The following is a 13,272-nucleotide window of genomic DNA, read 5'->3' on the forward strand; positions in this document are numbered from 1 at the left end:
TAGCCAATTGTGCTTTGCTTTGTAAAAATGCAAGATATGATGCATGGTTGCGATGCTACTTTTGGTAACTGCCTCGGCAATGCTACTACAATTACGTGAAATAAAAAATTGCAGTTAAGTACAAAAGATGGCATGGCTATACTTGTTCTCCTGCCTGCCTACAGGTATGCCCTTTCACTTAATCCTGAAGGTTTTTGTCAATTCCGCAAACAGAATTATTTCTATAATATATGAATGTGGCATAGCTTGTGTTTTAAATAAACAGACATTTCACTTTTACAATCTTCGATTATACTGTGTGGAAAAGGCTGCTCTTCCTTCTAGCTGGGCTTGCAGTTCTCCATTTCAGTGTAACATAATCCGCTAGTGTTTCTGCGGGAAGGAAGATTTCTGCGGGAAGGAAGATCTTGTATGTACAGTACTGTACAAGCGGAAAGGAGGAATGAATGGGGAAGGATCCCATGAGAAGGATGGGGAAGCTAGCTATATTTGCAGCCACACAGCATGACTAAGTTAATGCGAGAGGATGGCAGGAAGCTTGAACAGATCACACATATCTAGAGCACATGGCTGCCATGGGCGCAGGTGGGGGATATCTGCTCGATACAATCACTAAGACTCCCACTCTGGCAGCAGAAAGACCTTATGACTAAGTTATACTCCATGATGGCATCGCTCGCCAAAAATGACAGATACAAAAATAAAATAGATTAATGAGCAACACTGTCGTTCGATAAAGTATAAATTAGGCTTTAGATAGGCTAGCCTTTGCGCCATTGCAGTTGCATTGAGAAACATGTCATCAACCTTCACATACTGTCACAAAAGCCCTCTAATAACCTCCCTTTTCACATCAAGATAAGTCCCACCATTTGGATTTTTAAATCCAAACTGAAGACCCACTTTTTTTACTCTTGCTTTTAACATAGATTGAGGTCATTGTCTGTTGTTGGAATTGTAGGAATAATATTAAAATAAAATGTGTTCAAAAATTGGCCTCCTGGTGGCGCTATATGTGAAAAGTTTGGGGCAGAGGTTCTGCTCTGGCCTCCAGGAAGTGTGTGTGCACAATTTCACATCGATAGGGCCAACGGTGCCGGAGATTAGCTGTTCACAGACAGACGGACAGACGGACTGACAGACAGGGTGCAAAACATAGTCTCGGCCACGCCTTCGGCCTGGCGGACACAACAAAGCTAAGCAAGAAAATGTCTGCCATTAGCTGTAGTGAAAGGACACCGCCTGATTGATTTTTGCCCTCCCCCACCCCTTATCTCTTTCCATTCCTGTTTCTATCCTGTCTATCCAAGCAATCTCCACATATAACGTTAAAGTTGGGTGTGGGTGTGAATGTCCGGATTATGCCCAAATATGGATATAACTGACATCATAGAACTGACGTCATAGATGACAGAAAGATAGACAAAGAGATGGAGAGAGGGGGGGGGGGCTATTTCATCCACTACACCTGGGCAAATGCTGCATGGGTATCACTATACTGTATATAATAATGTGGAAAGGTTTTCGCTCTTGACTCAAGCCTTATCAAAAATTGAGCGAGGTGCGAGAGGCCAGCATAATAGTCGAGTGTAAACATAAAAAGCCTGCACGCTGGCCAAAAAAAAAGAAATTGAGTCTCTTTGGATAAAAAAATTGATTTATTTACCAACTGGAAAAAAGTAACAGTGAAAACTAGAAAAGTGCTCCTCGGAGCACAGGTCTCGGCCAGGTCATATTATTGTGGGCCAGCAATGTTGGGAATGTTCCAATCAGGACGGAATATGAAAAATCGGACTGGGCCGTCTTGATCACTTGACTATACAGATAATATGTACCGATTTGCGTGATGTTTGGACAAAATTTGCAGGAGTAATATAAAAAAAAATATGTTGCAAAAATCGTCCTCCTGGTGGCGCTATGATAGGGCAATGTTAAAAGGGTGGCAATTGTTCCTAAACGTAGTGTGAATGTGCTTGTACAGTTTCACCACAATCGAACACTGCGTTCATGATTTGCGGCATTTTGTTCAAAACGAGCCACTCCTGCAAACTTTAGATGTCAATCTTAGCCAATCAGGATGGAATATGAAAAATTAAACCCGTCTTGATCACATGACTATAGAGATCATGTGTACCGATTTGTGTGAAATTGTGATAAAATCTGAAGGAGTAATATCCAAAAATGTGTTTTACATCCTGGTGACGCTATAAAAGGCAGATGTGAAAAATGCAGGGCAAAGGCTTTTCCTTGGCCTCTAGGGACTGCGCATACAAAGTTTTACACAGATACACAGTTATGGGTAAAAACACAAATCGGCATGTTATAGCGCAACCATGAGGCGCCATCTTCCTCGGCCTAGTGAGAATGTGTGTGCAAAATGTGTTCATGATTGGAGGAATTTTGTTCAGAACTAAGCACTCCTGCAAACTTTGGAAGCCATTCTTAGCCAATCAGGATGGAATATGAAAAATCTGAAAGACCAGTTTCGTTTTATGACTAAAGAGATACTGTGTACCAATTTGCGTGATGTTTGGACAAAATCTGTAGGAGTACTTTTAAAAAAATGTTTTGCAAAAAGCAGCCTCCTGGTGGCGCTATAACAGGCCCATGTGCATAGTTTCGCTGCGATCAAGCCAACAGTGCCGGAGATTAGCTGTTCACAGACGGACGGACACACGGACACGCGGACGGACGGACAGGGTTCAAAACATACTCTCTCGGTCTGACGGAGACAAAAAGAGTGGGCGTTTCGATTCTCAGACCATCATCAGGATCTTTTTACAATCATTAGATGGTATGATAATAATAATAATAATAATACTGTGTCGACTTTCTCAGCTATTTTGAATCTGTGCAATCTGAACTATTGAAAATCAGAAGGTAATGGCCTGTTAGGGACGGGGCTTGCCCTTAAAAAGACAGAGAAGCTAACACAGCTTGTTTCAGACAGAGGCTGAAATGAGGGTCTTTAAGAGTCAGCATAATATAAGAACTGTGAATCACACAACGCTATCCTAGTGGAGTCCCAGAAAAGAATACAACAGCTGGAAATGAGAACAGGTCACCTTTAACAAAATAATATGAAACCCAACTAACTTGAACTTGCAAAGGACAAAAAGGAGGAGAGGTACTATTTTTACTTGCATGGAAGTATTCTACATAATGTAGAATACCTCCATCCAAGAACTAATTGAAGACATTTGGATACAGACAAAGGGACCACTCTAGCCTGGTTCCAGACAAATCTGCCATTGCAAAAAAAAAAATTGCCCTTGGCAGATTAGGTCTGGCCCCCCTCAATAGAGATTGGATTTCTCTCCCTCCGAAGTTGTGAGGGACCAATCAGGGCCCAGTATGCAAATGTGGGGCGGGTTTATCACCAGAGGCATATTTTTTTATTTGCCCCTCGGAAATGCAGGTTCCACACAGAGATTCCAGACTAATATCTACACAGTGATATTAGTCTGGCCATGCCAAGCTAGGACCACTCAGCCCTTAGAGTGGCCAAACAGGCACTGGATACATACTATACTCCCACCTCGCTGTGGGATTTTTATAAGAACACTTTAATCTAATAGATTTTGTGGAGGAATCATGACCACGTGGAACCTTCCTTTAGATCATTTTATTATGTCAAGTTACTTTTTAGAAGTCAAAATGTTATCAGCCTGCCTTTTCCAACAACTGTATAATGGACACCCTAAGGGGCTACATTTTCAATGACTTGATATCTGGATCTTTTTTTCCTACCATATACAATAAGACAACCCATGTGTTAATAAAGGTGCAGTTTATTATAAATAAACCCTAACTCCATCATGGTCATCTTATTTTCTATATTTATTTTAATTATGACCGTAGCAGATGTGCAATCTCAAGCTCAATATGCGACTTGATGCTTTGTGAGCTTGTAGATTGGCTATTTTCGGCACCAGACCAGACAGTCTTAAAGTATAAAACCAGGTTTTAGTACACAGAGTCCAACTAAGACTCCTGCTGATCACTTCTATTGTGATGGTCTGAATGAACTCTGACTGACATTGAGGTTCACATACATTTTGCATGAAGCCTTTCCATCAAATACACACACAAACACACGCACCCACGCGCATTAGAGTAACCGCAGTTTGGGTGGATTTGGGTCAATCAAATATAATTATTAATTAATATTGGATAAACCGCGGGTGAAATGCGGGAATTAAATTAATGATATCTATCTCTAGGCCTATTATAGCTTTTAAAAAGCACAACATTTCACTGTGTGTGCGTGTGTAGTATTTTAATATCATTTTACACCAGGCACAAATTAGCTAGCCTGGTATCCAGCCTGCTTCGCTACGTTCGGCGGACTTTTTTTTCTCTCTTCGCTTCTCAGTTTGGAAAGCCTCCCATTGGGAGGTGTTGCAGAACTACACTGGAACTACATATGTTACGTTGGGCAACGTCGTTGCTGATTGGATGTTGTTCAAACGAATGACGAATCACAACGATCACACTGTTTTTTTGGTCCCGCCCCGCACCACAGACCAATCAGAAGCCCCAGGTTCGAAGCTTTTGGCATGTCCCGCCTCCCTTGGAGATAGGAGGCTTTCCAGACTGAGAAGCGAAGAGAGAAAATAAAGTCCGCCGAACGTAGCGAAGCAGGCTGGATCCCAGGCTACAAATTAGCCGCTCACTACACGGTGCTTTGCAGGCAGCCAGTGTTGCCAGGTTGCGAGAGAAATAAGCAGCCAGGTCTATGAAAACAAGCCCACAACAAGTGCCAAACAAGCCCAAAACTCGCTTATAAAAAGCCGACATGGCAACAAAGTGGTTGAAAGCGGAAGCAACTGAATATAGACGTGCGCTTGTTGTTACCATGGTTGTGGATTGTATGCAGTCACTGCATCACGACAGTGGTGAGTAACATTGTTTATAAGAGAACTAACGTCAGGAAAATAACAATTATTTGGTGCGGATCTATAAATAGGATGATATAATTACCGCGGGTGGATGGCGGATGGATAATGAACTTGTCAACGCGGATTCGGGTGACAAAAAACCCCATCCGCACATCTCTAACGCGCATGCGCGCATGCATGCATGCATGCGCGTGCCCCACACACACACACACACACACACACACACACACACACACACACACACACACACACACACACACACACACACACACACACAAAGATTGTAATGGACTGTTAAGACTGGTAAGTGCTTGAGGTGTCTCAAAGCCCGGGGCTCAAGGCTCAGAAAGTTGTTTCCTTGTAGCTGTCAGAATCCTGAATAACAAAACACTCACAAAAGAACACTAAAGCTAAAAAATATATGCAACTTGTAGTTGCACAATGTTACTTACACCTACATGATGTATGGCTTCTGCACATTTCATAAATCGTGATTCTAAATTATCATTATTAGCATATGCAATATAAACATACGGTGTAGGTCCTTGCACACTGGTGCGTTTTTTCGGTGCGTTTTATTAATCCGGAATCCGCAAAAAAAAACGTCACGCACAACATCCTTGCACACTGAGTCCGATGGGTTTTATTTATATTCGTTGCAATATCAGTCATCAAGCAGTGAAGATGATTTTGTGGTCCTGTCAATTGAAAAAAAGAAAAAGGAAAATTGGGTTCATCCTATCCTGACATTTCGTAAACAGGAAGGAGTTTCACATGTTGTACAAGAAGCTGCGGCATTATCCCGACCGTTTGAGAGTTGCTTTTAGGATGTCAGTGGCCCGATTTGATGCTTTGCTAGCAACACTGGAGCCACATATTAAAAAGACCACCACAAACTTCCGCGAGCCAATTGATGCTGAAGAGCGGCTGGCAGTATGGTAGACACGCACGCGCGCGCGCACACGCACACGCACACGCACACGCACACGCACACGCACACGCACACACACACACACAGGGTAAAGTGCGCGTTAGGGCTTCTGCCACAATCTGTCTTTATACTCTGTGTCTTTATAATCTGAACGTACTTTGTGCGGTTTGACGAGATGAATCAACTTCTCAGCCGACATGGTGGAATCAAAACAAGTATGGTGGCTCAGGAAGCACACAACACTGCTCAAAAGGCAAAAGACAGCTGCGGAAAACGCACATAATTGACCCTGGTCCGAAAAAAATAAATACGGGCGAAATATTCGGCGGCAGTTTGCAAACGTGATTGACATAACGTGAGGTCGATTGTTTTTTATACGTGCTCCGAAATTTGCCCCGTTATTCAGCCGAAAAAACGCACCAGTGTGCAAGGACCTTAATATTGATTTTATTCACTTTTATGGAGAAAAAAACCCTCAAAATCACACATTTAGCATATTAATTAAAACAAAGGATTCTGCCAATGCATAAAACAAGCACGTAATCCATGACAAGCAGCAACCAGCACGTTTGACAATCTTGGAAACGGACCAGCCAACCAACTGACCAATCAAGAGTGGCATACTAGCCGCAGTCACTGCAGCTGTAATTTCTATTAAGTGAAACGGCTGTATCCATGTTATTACCCTTGAGGGAAGTTAGCACAACAAAAATGTATAATGTATGCTCTATAGTATACATTATACATTATTGTACACCAATATTGGTGTAAAGCGAGCAATGGCTGTGTACAATTTGAGAGTGCTGAGAGGGTGAATATGTGATTAGGCAACTGACCATATGCTGCACTTTAAACTGACAGTGTGGTGCCAGAATACAATCTGGTGCCTGCTAAGGTAGTTTACGAATGCACAGGTCATTATCCTTAAAAGTGTATCATTGGTTACACATATTGCGATATGAATATTAATATGTACAGATAGACGAGTGACGGCGGCAAATTACGCAGGGTAACAATATAGACACGTATGCAATAGGTAGTGCACGCACATCCGTGGCCCAGGTGCAAGACAAACAAAGTATCATAAAAAAAGAGAATAGAGTCTACACAGTGGGGAAGTTTGCAAAAAGCTCTGCTTGGTATTTTATTGCTCATCAGACCTGTTCAGACCTTCATCAGGACATATATCATACATGTCCTGATGAAGGTCTGTACAGGCCGAAACGTTGACGAGCAATAAAATACCAAGCGGAGCTTTTTGCAAACTTCACCAGTGTGCAGACTCTATCTCGGGAGGGAAATGGGGAGAGGTAAGGAGAGGGAGGGCGTATTACACCCACCGAGTACTGAAACCTGAACACGCTGATTGGCACGTCGTGAAGCGGCACATTGTCAGCTAAGTAACACCAGCAATACTGGGGCAAGTTTCGCACCACATTTTATATATATATATATATATTTGCTATAATATAAAGCTGACATTACGTATTATGCCCATAATGGACATGCCTGACATCACAGTACTGACATCATAGATTCCTGCCATCATAGACTGGCCTCAAACTACAGCGCAATAACCTGGGCAATGCTAGGTACTGATTATAGACAGACACACACAACTACAACGCAAAAACCTAGGCACCGCTGGGTAGAGATTATAGACAGCTTCTCACACAATATTGATGTCATCATCGACTGGCCTCCATGTACTTTTTGTGCATAATTCACCCATGGGCAATGGGTACCACTACCAAGACACACACAGTGCTGATGTCATAGCGCTGACATCATCATCATAGACAGCCTCCAAGTACTCTGACAACGGGGACTGACGATGAGGCAAGCTGATCTACAGTCTTCAGTCTTCAGCATTTTATGTGCTACACAAGTGTGAGAACGTTTTTGTCATACATAACAATGAGAGTGAAACTGTTACTTCCTCGATCTATGAGCACAGGAGCAACGGATGATGGACAATATTTTGACTTATGTCATGCCCAGGTATGCTACAAGGTTCAACATCATTTTTTACCAATTCAGAGCTTCTCAAACTCCTTGTGCTTCTATCCATAGTTAATTCAATTTGGTCTTCTCTGCCAACTGCCGTTCACAATGCTGCGGGGGGTTACATTAACCCATTCAATCCGGAAACGCATCGGTGTCATTTTAAGATTTCTTTGGCTATTCAAAAATAGCCGATATACAAGCTCGTAGCGCGGCACTCTGCATTTTTTTTTTTTATCGTGATTTTTTAAATATATATATTTAACAACATTTTTAACTCAAATCTTTGCCTCTGGGGATTCAACAAATGTCTTCAAAATCCTAATAGTTATGTATGTTGCTATGTATCAGTGGTTCTCAAACTTTTTCACGTCAAGGACCACCCAAAATGATATGTATTTGTCTACGGACCCCCCATCTCAAGATACATTTTGTTCCAGGGACCCCCAGAAGCAAAGATTTTAGTTTAAAATGTATGTATATTCAAAGATTTGCACACATTTTCATGATTCCCCCCCCCCCCCCCCCAAATTGCAGATCTACATCTCATACAGTATGAGCTTGTATATCTGCTATTTTTGAATGGCCAAAGAAATGACTAAAATGACACAGATGCGTTCCCGGGCTTAATGGGTTAAGATGTGGGAGGGGTCAAGAGGACCCTGAATCATCAGTTATGAATCATGAATCAGGCCATTCTTAGGTCTGACATGCTTCAATGTAACAGTGGTTCTCAACCTGTAGGCCGGGGCCCACAGGTTGGCCGTGAGGATATCATTAAAATAAACATGCTCTAAAAATGCACGCGGCCCACCCATCTTCTGAATACTTAACACGGTGCAAACACTATAAGCAGATTAAAATACATTATAAGTACAGGTATGTTTATAATGCATTATAGACATGGAATGCATAGCATGCATTTTTCAAAAATTACCAAAATAGCAGATCTACAAGGTCACAGCGTGTCCCATTGCTACACTTAAAGATCTACAATGTAGTTCTTTAATTCATAATTGTGGTCCCGGGAAGACAACAAATGTTTCTTTTGGGTGTCAAGCTGAAAAGGTTTGGCTTCCTAGCCGGGAGTAGGCCTAATATTAAAGATAAACACTGACCAGGCAGTATAATTTAACAGGATGTTTCTGGTGCATAACAAAATGTCAAATCATTTTGGTATGGTCAAATACTAGGCTACTGTTAAATTGGAAATTATTACACGTTGGAAGCTTGAAATGTTTTACACTTTTCAAAGGCAAAATTAAAAAGGCTAATTATAAAACTAACTATAAAACTCACATTTATTTACGTGGTGTCATTCAGCAGTATGGATATAGTTTACAGATGCTGGTGCCATGGAAATAACAACTCCAAAGGATATTTCCATAGGACATTCAGGGCAATGTTTCAGGACATTTGAGGTCCTAATTTCAGTGTTAGCAAAATAAATTGCCCAGCATTTATGTCTTCCATTTAATCATACGGAATGAAAAAAAAAGTCCTCTCCTTGCCGGAAGGGAAACAAGCCAAGTACAATCATTGTAAAGGAAAACAACCTCTGACATAACCAACTAAAGCCACAAAGTGATCCCTTGCACAACCCTGGACAAAAACTAGTGCCTTTAAAAGAATGACAACACATTTCAATCTCATGTTCAGAGAGGTTGCTTGCAAAAGTAGCAATTCTTCTTTTTACAGATGGTTTAAATTAAATGATCTACATTTATTAACCACTTAAACCCCGGCATCCGTATTATGGGGAAAGCTTTCGCTGGAAAGATCGACAACATCGGCTATTTTCAGCTAAAGCTTTCCCCATAATAACAGAAAACAGAAAATTGTATTTTCTAGAGCGCTGAGGGACTCCGGTCAACCATATAGGGTTTAAGTGGTTACGCTAATCCTGAGTTTAAAGTATTAGGTCATCTGCTGCTTACATTACAATGAGAGCACCTATTGACATGGGCCAATAGCCAAATGGTATTATGTAATTGTCTCCTCCAGTCCGAAAGGCATGGCGAGAGAGTATGTTTTACCCCCTGTCTGTCCGTCCGTCCGTCTGTCCGTGTGTGTCCTTGTGTCCTGTCCGTGTGTTACTAGCTAATCTCCGGCACCGTTGGTCCGCTCGCTGCGAAACTGTGCACACACACTCCCTGGATGCCAATTCAGAACCTTTTTCACATGGGCCTGTTATAGCGCCACCAGGAGGGCAAAACCCATTTTTTGACATTACTCCTACAGATTTAATCCAAACGTCATGCAAATCGGTACACAGTATCTAGTCATGTGATCAACACGGATCTGTCCGATTTCCCATATTCCATCCTGATCGGCTAAGGTTGGCTTCCAAAGTTTGCAGGATTGGTCTGTTTTGAACAAAATGCCTCAAATCATGAATGCAGCTTGCAATTTCCGTGAAATTTCACACGCACATTCCCATTAGGCCGAGGAAGAAATGCCACCCATTTCACATTGGCCTGTCATAGCGCCACCAGCAGGTCTTATTTAGCAAAACACATTTTTGGAACAAAATGCCTCAAATCATGAATGCAGTGTCCGATTGCCGTGAAAGGCCTAAGAAGAAATGGCACCCTTTTCACATTGGCTTATTATAGCGCCACCAGGAGGCCACAATAACGTACCTGACCTGGCGGAGACCTGTGCTCCGAGGAGCACTTTTTCTAGTTTTTCACTGTTTTTGTCAAAACACACATTCGTAAGCTAAGCTGAACGAAGCAGTATCTTTCAGTACTGAAACACGGTAAAATGTACAGACATTACGCTCTCACAGCAGGGATCAGCTGGAAATGTTCTTAAAATCCATTCTACATGTATCCTATGATTGTTCCTAGCTAGGAAAAAAAAAGACATTATACTGACAGCAACACATTTCCCTGCCATGCTATTAGGCCCAAAAGCAATCCAAATGTGCTTTTGAACAACAAAAAGTGGGTGTCAAAATGGTTTAACTTACTGGCGGGAACCCTTCCACTCCATTTGTTTCTGTAATATGCAAGCTACAGCCGAGACTTCATCCAGGATAGCTCAGCTGGCACAACAAGTATAACGATACCCCCTGCCGCTGCGCTTAAACCGTGTTTCCAGCACAGACGCATTAGAGGAAATGTAAGCATTTAACCGAATGTCACTCACAAGGTTATTGCATCTCTCCACTGCTTGCTGTGCATTTACATGATGCTGACCAAGCTGCGAAACACAATCTACCACAAAAGCAGTACTACTGTATCTGCTGTATTCAGGCATACTCCGCAGCAACGGGAATATCGAAGGATCTGTGGTGCAAATTAGTCATTTTAAATCCTTTTTTACTCGTCTAATGATTTCTTAATCCTTATATTATATTATAACATATCAGCTTCAATCATAGAGCAGCGTAAATCTTATGACTAATTAAGTTAACCTTGTTCACATCTATGGTGTCGGCATATTCATTACCTAATGCGTTGGCTTTCTGACTCTAGCTCAAAATCCTATATCAAACTAAATTAACACCCCGAAAAAGTACGGTCGGCAAGGGGTTTCCGACCAGACAAGGGGTTTACCGTCCAGACAGTCCAGTCCTGTATTAGTTAAACATGATAAAACAGATTGATAGAGTGAGCGAGCCTGCTCGACGATGGGGCTGTTTATTATTAGAGAGGAATAGGGCTTGCAGACAGAGAGAGAGAGCTGTGTGTGTGTGTGTGTGTGTGTGTGTGTGTGTGTGTGTGTGTGTGTGTGTGTGTGTGTGTGTGTGTGTGTGTGTGTGTGTGTGTGTGTGTGTGTGTGTGACGCACGTATGTATCTCTGAACATTATTGCCAGGTTTTGCGCGAGAAATAAGCAGCCAGGTCTATGAAAACGCCCAACAAAAGCGACTATAGGCTGCATGAGCACTTGAAGGTTCTATGACATTCATTTTCACTTTTTTTTTTTTTTAATGTTTTTTGGGGGGTTTTATGACCTCAATTACACCCAGAAAATCTGAACTTTGAACATTCAGTGGATTTTCTGTGGTCTGGGGTTTTCTGAATAATTACGCTGAAAAGTAATCTGAGCTTGGCCCTTCGGCAGTGAAGTCACAGGCCATTAATCCCGCCCACTCTCCTCCTCGCCCCTCCCCTCCCCTATCCTTTCCTTTGGGGGGGGGGCGGAGCAGAGGCGATGATTGACAGGCAAAATCCCTCAACAGCGACACCCGCAGGCAAAGATTTCTTTTTTCATTGCAGTTGAAAAAGCTTTAGAAATGTGAGAGAAAAACACCTGCCATGGATCACTGGAGTGGAATGTTTTGTTAAAACTTTTTATACACGTTTGAAGGACCATGACAAAGACTTTTAATGTGTGGTAAAACTGAATGTCATGAAACCTTTAAACCTATATACAAATAAAACAGCCGATCGACAAGCTCACAACGCGTCGCAGCTATTTTCAAAGAAAAAAAACAACGAAACGACCACCAATATTTTTTACAAGCAACTCGCTTATAATAAGCGGACACAGCAACACTGCTTCTGATCTGAATTGCACCCTGGTTGACTTTTCAAACGTTTGTTTCAGAGAGGGAGAGAGAGAGATAAATACAGACAAATTGAGAATTATTTAATGTCAATCATTAGCGTCCTGTCTCGGTCTCGCGCATATATCACGGGAGCCTTTCACGTTTTCGTGAGACGTTTGGAATAAAAACAAATGTATGTATTGGGTCGGGATCACATCGTGGTGAAATATCCAGGATTTTTGCCCGCGTTTTTCTGGAGGGTCTAAATATCTTGCAATCAGTGAACCCCTGTCGCCGACCAATCAATCGTGCGAGAATCACAACGATATATTTAGCCCGAATTCAAGAGAGAAACTCGTGCAATGTGAAATGCTTAACGATCTGTTCACTCGCCGACCATTTCAAATATCGGGCAGTGTGTAGGGGCCCTTAGGAACAGACACTCAATTAAGGAGTTTCAAGCTTAACTTATTTGTTGGACGGTACAGTATCTCCCCGAGCAATTATGTCCAGAAAATGTTGTTCCTCACCAAATCAATAACAATCTATGCTATCGGTGTCCTGCTTAATGCAGCAGTGAAGATCTGCAAGCATCAACCAATTAGGCAGCATCGAATGGAGGTTTTCTATGATGTGATGGTAATGCAGAGTAAACAGCGGGCAGATGGAGATTTTCCATGACATGGCAGTAATGTAAGTTAGACACTGCACTTTACCTGTACTGTGGAGAAGGGCTCCCTTCTGCCTCACATCTAATGGTAGCTTGCTGGTCTGGAGAATTGATAGGTAAAATAAGGTCACTGGGCTCTGTCCTCCATCTTGGCCCTTGAAATATTACATCCTCTGCACAGGCTAGAGAAAGGGAGAGAGAAAGGTCATGATACTTAGTTCAGACAGGAAAAAAAAGTCCCTTTAACCTCCAGAGAAAATAGTACA

The 13,272-nt window shown here is 42.1% G+C and overlaps 1 protein-coding gene across 2 annotated transcripts in view; it reads right to left on the reverse strand.

Annotated features, from left to right (window-relative positions):
* Positions 1–13,272, reverse strand: part of cntn3b (contactin 3b) — an 82,896-nt gene that overhangs the window by 41,420 nt on the left and 28,204 nt on the right. For both annotated transcript variants that reach the window (XM_080424394.1, XM_080424393.1), the window contains exon 3: positions 13,053–13,188. In XM_080424394.1, coding sequence (XP_080280520.1) covers positions 13,053–13,188 — 136 coding nt within the window. The remainder of the gene's footprint in view (positions 1–13,052; positions 13,189–13,272) is intronic.

Source organism: Gymnoscopelus braueri (genome assembly GCF_963280865.1).
Source record: "Gymnoscopelus braueri genome assembly, chromosome: 3".
Taxonomy (NCBI): Eukaryota; Metazoa; Chordata; class Actinopteri; order Myctophiformes; family Myctophidae; genus Gymnoscopelus; species Gymnoscopelus braueri.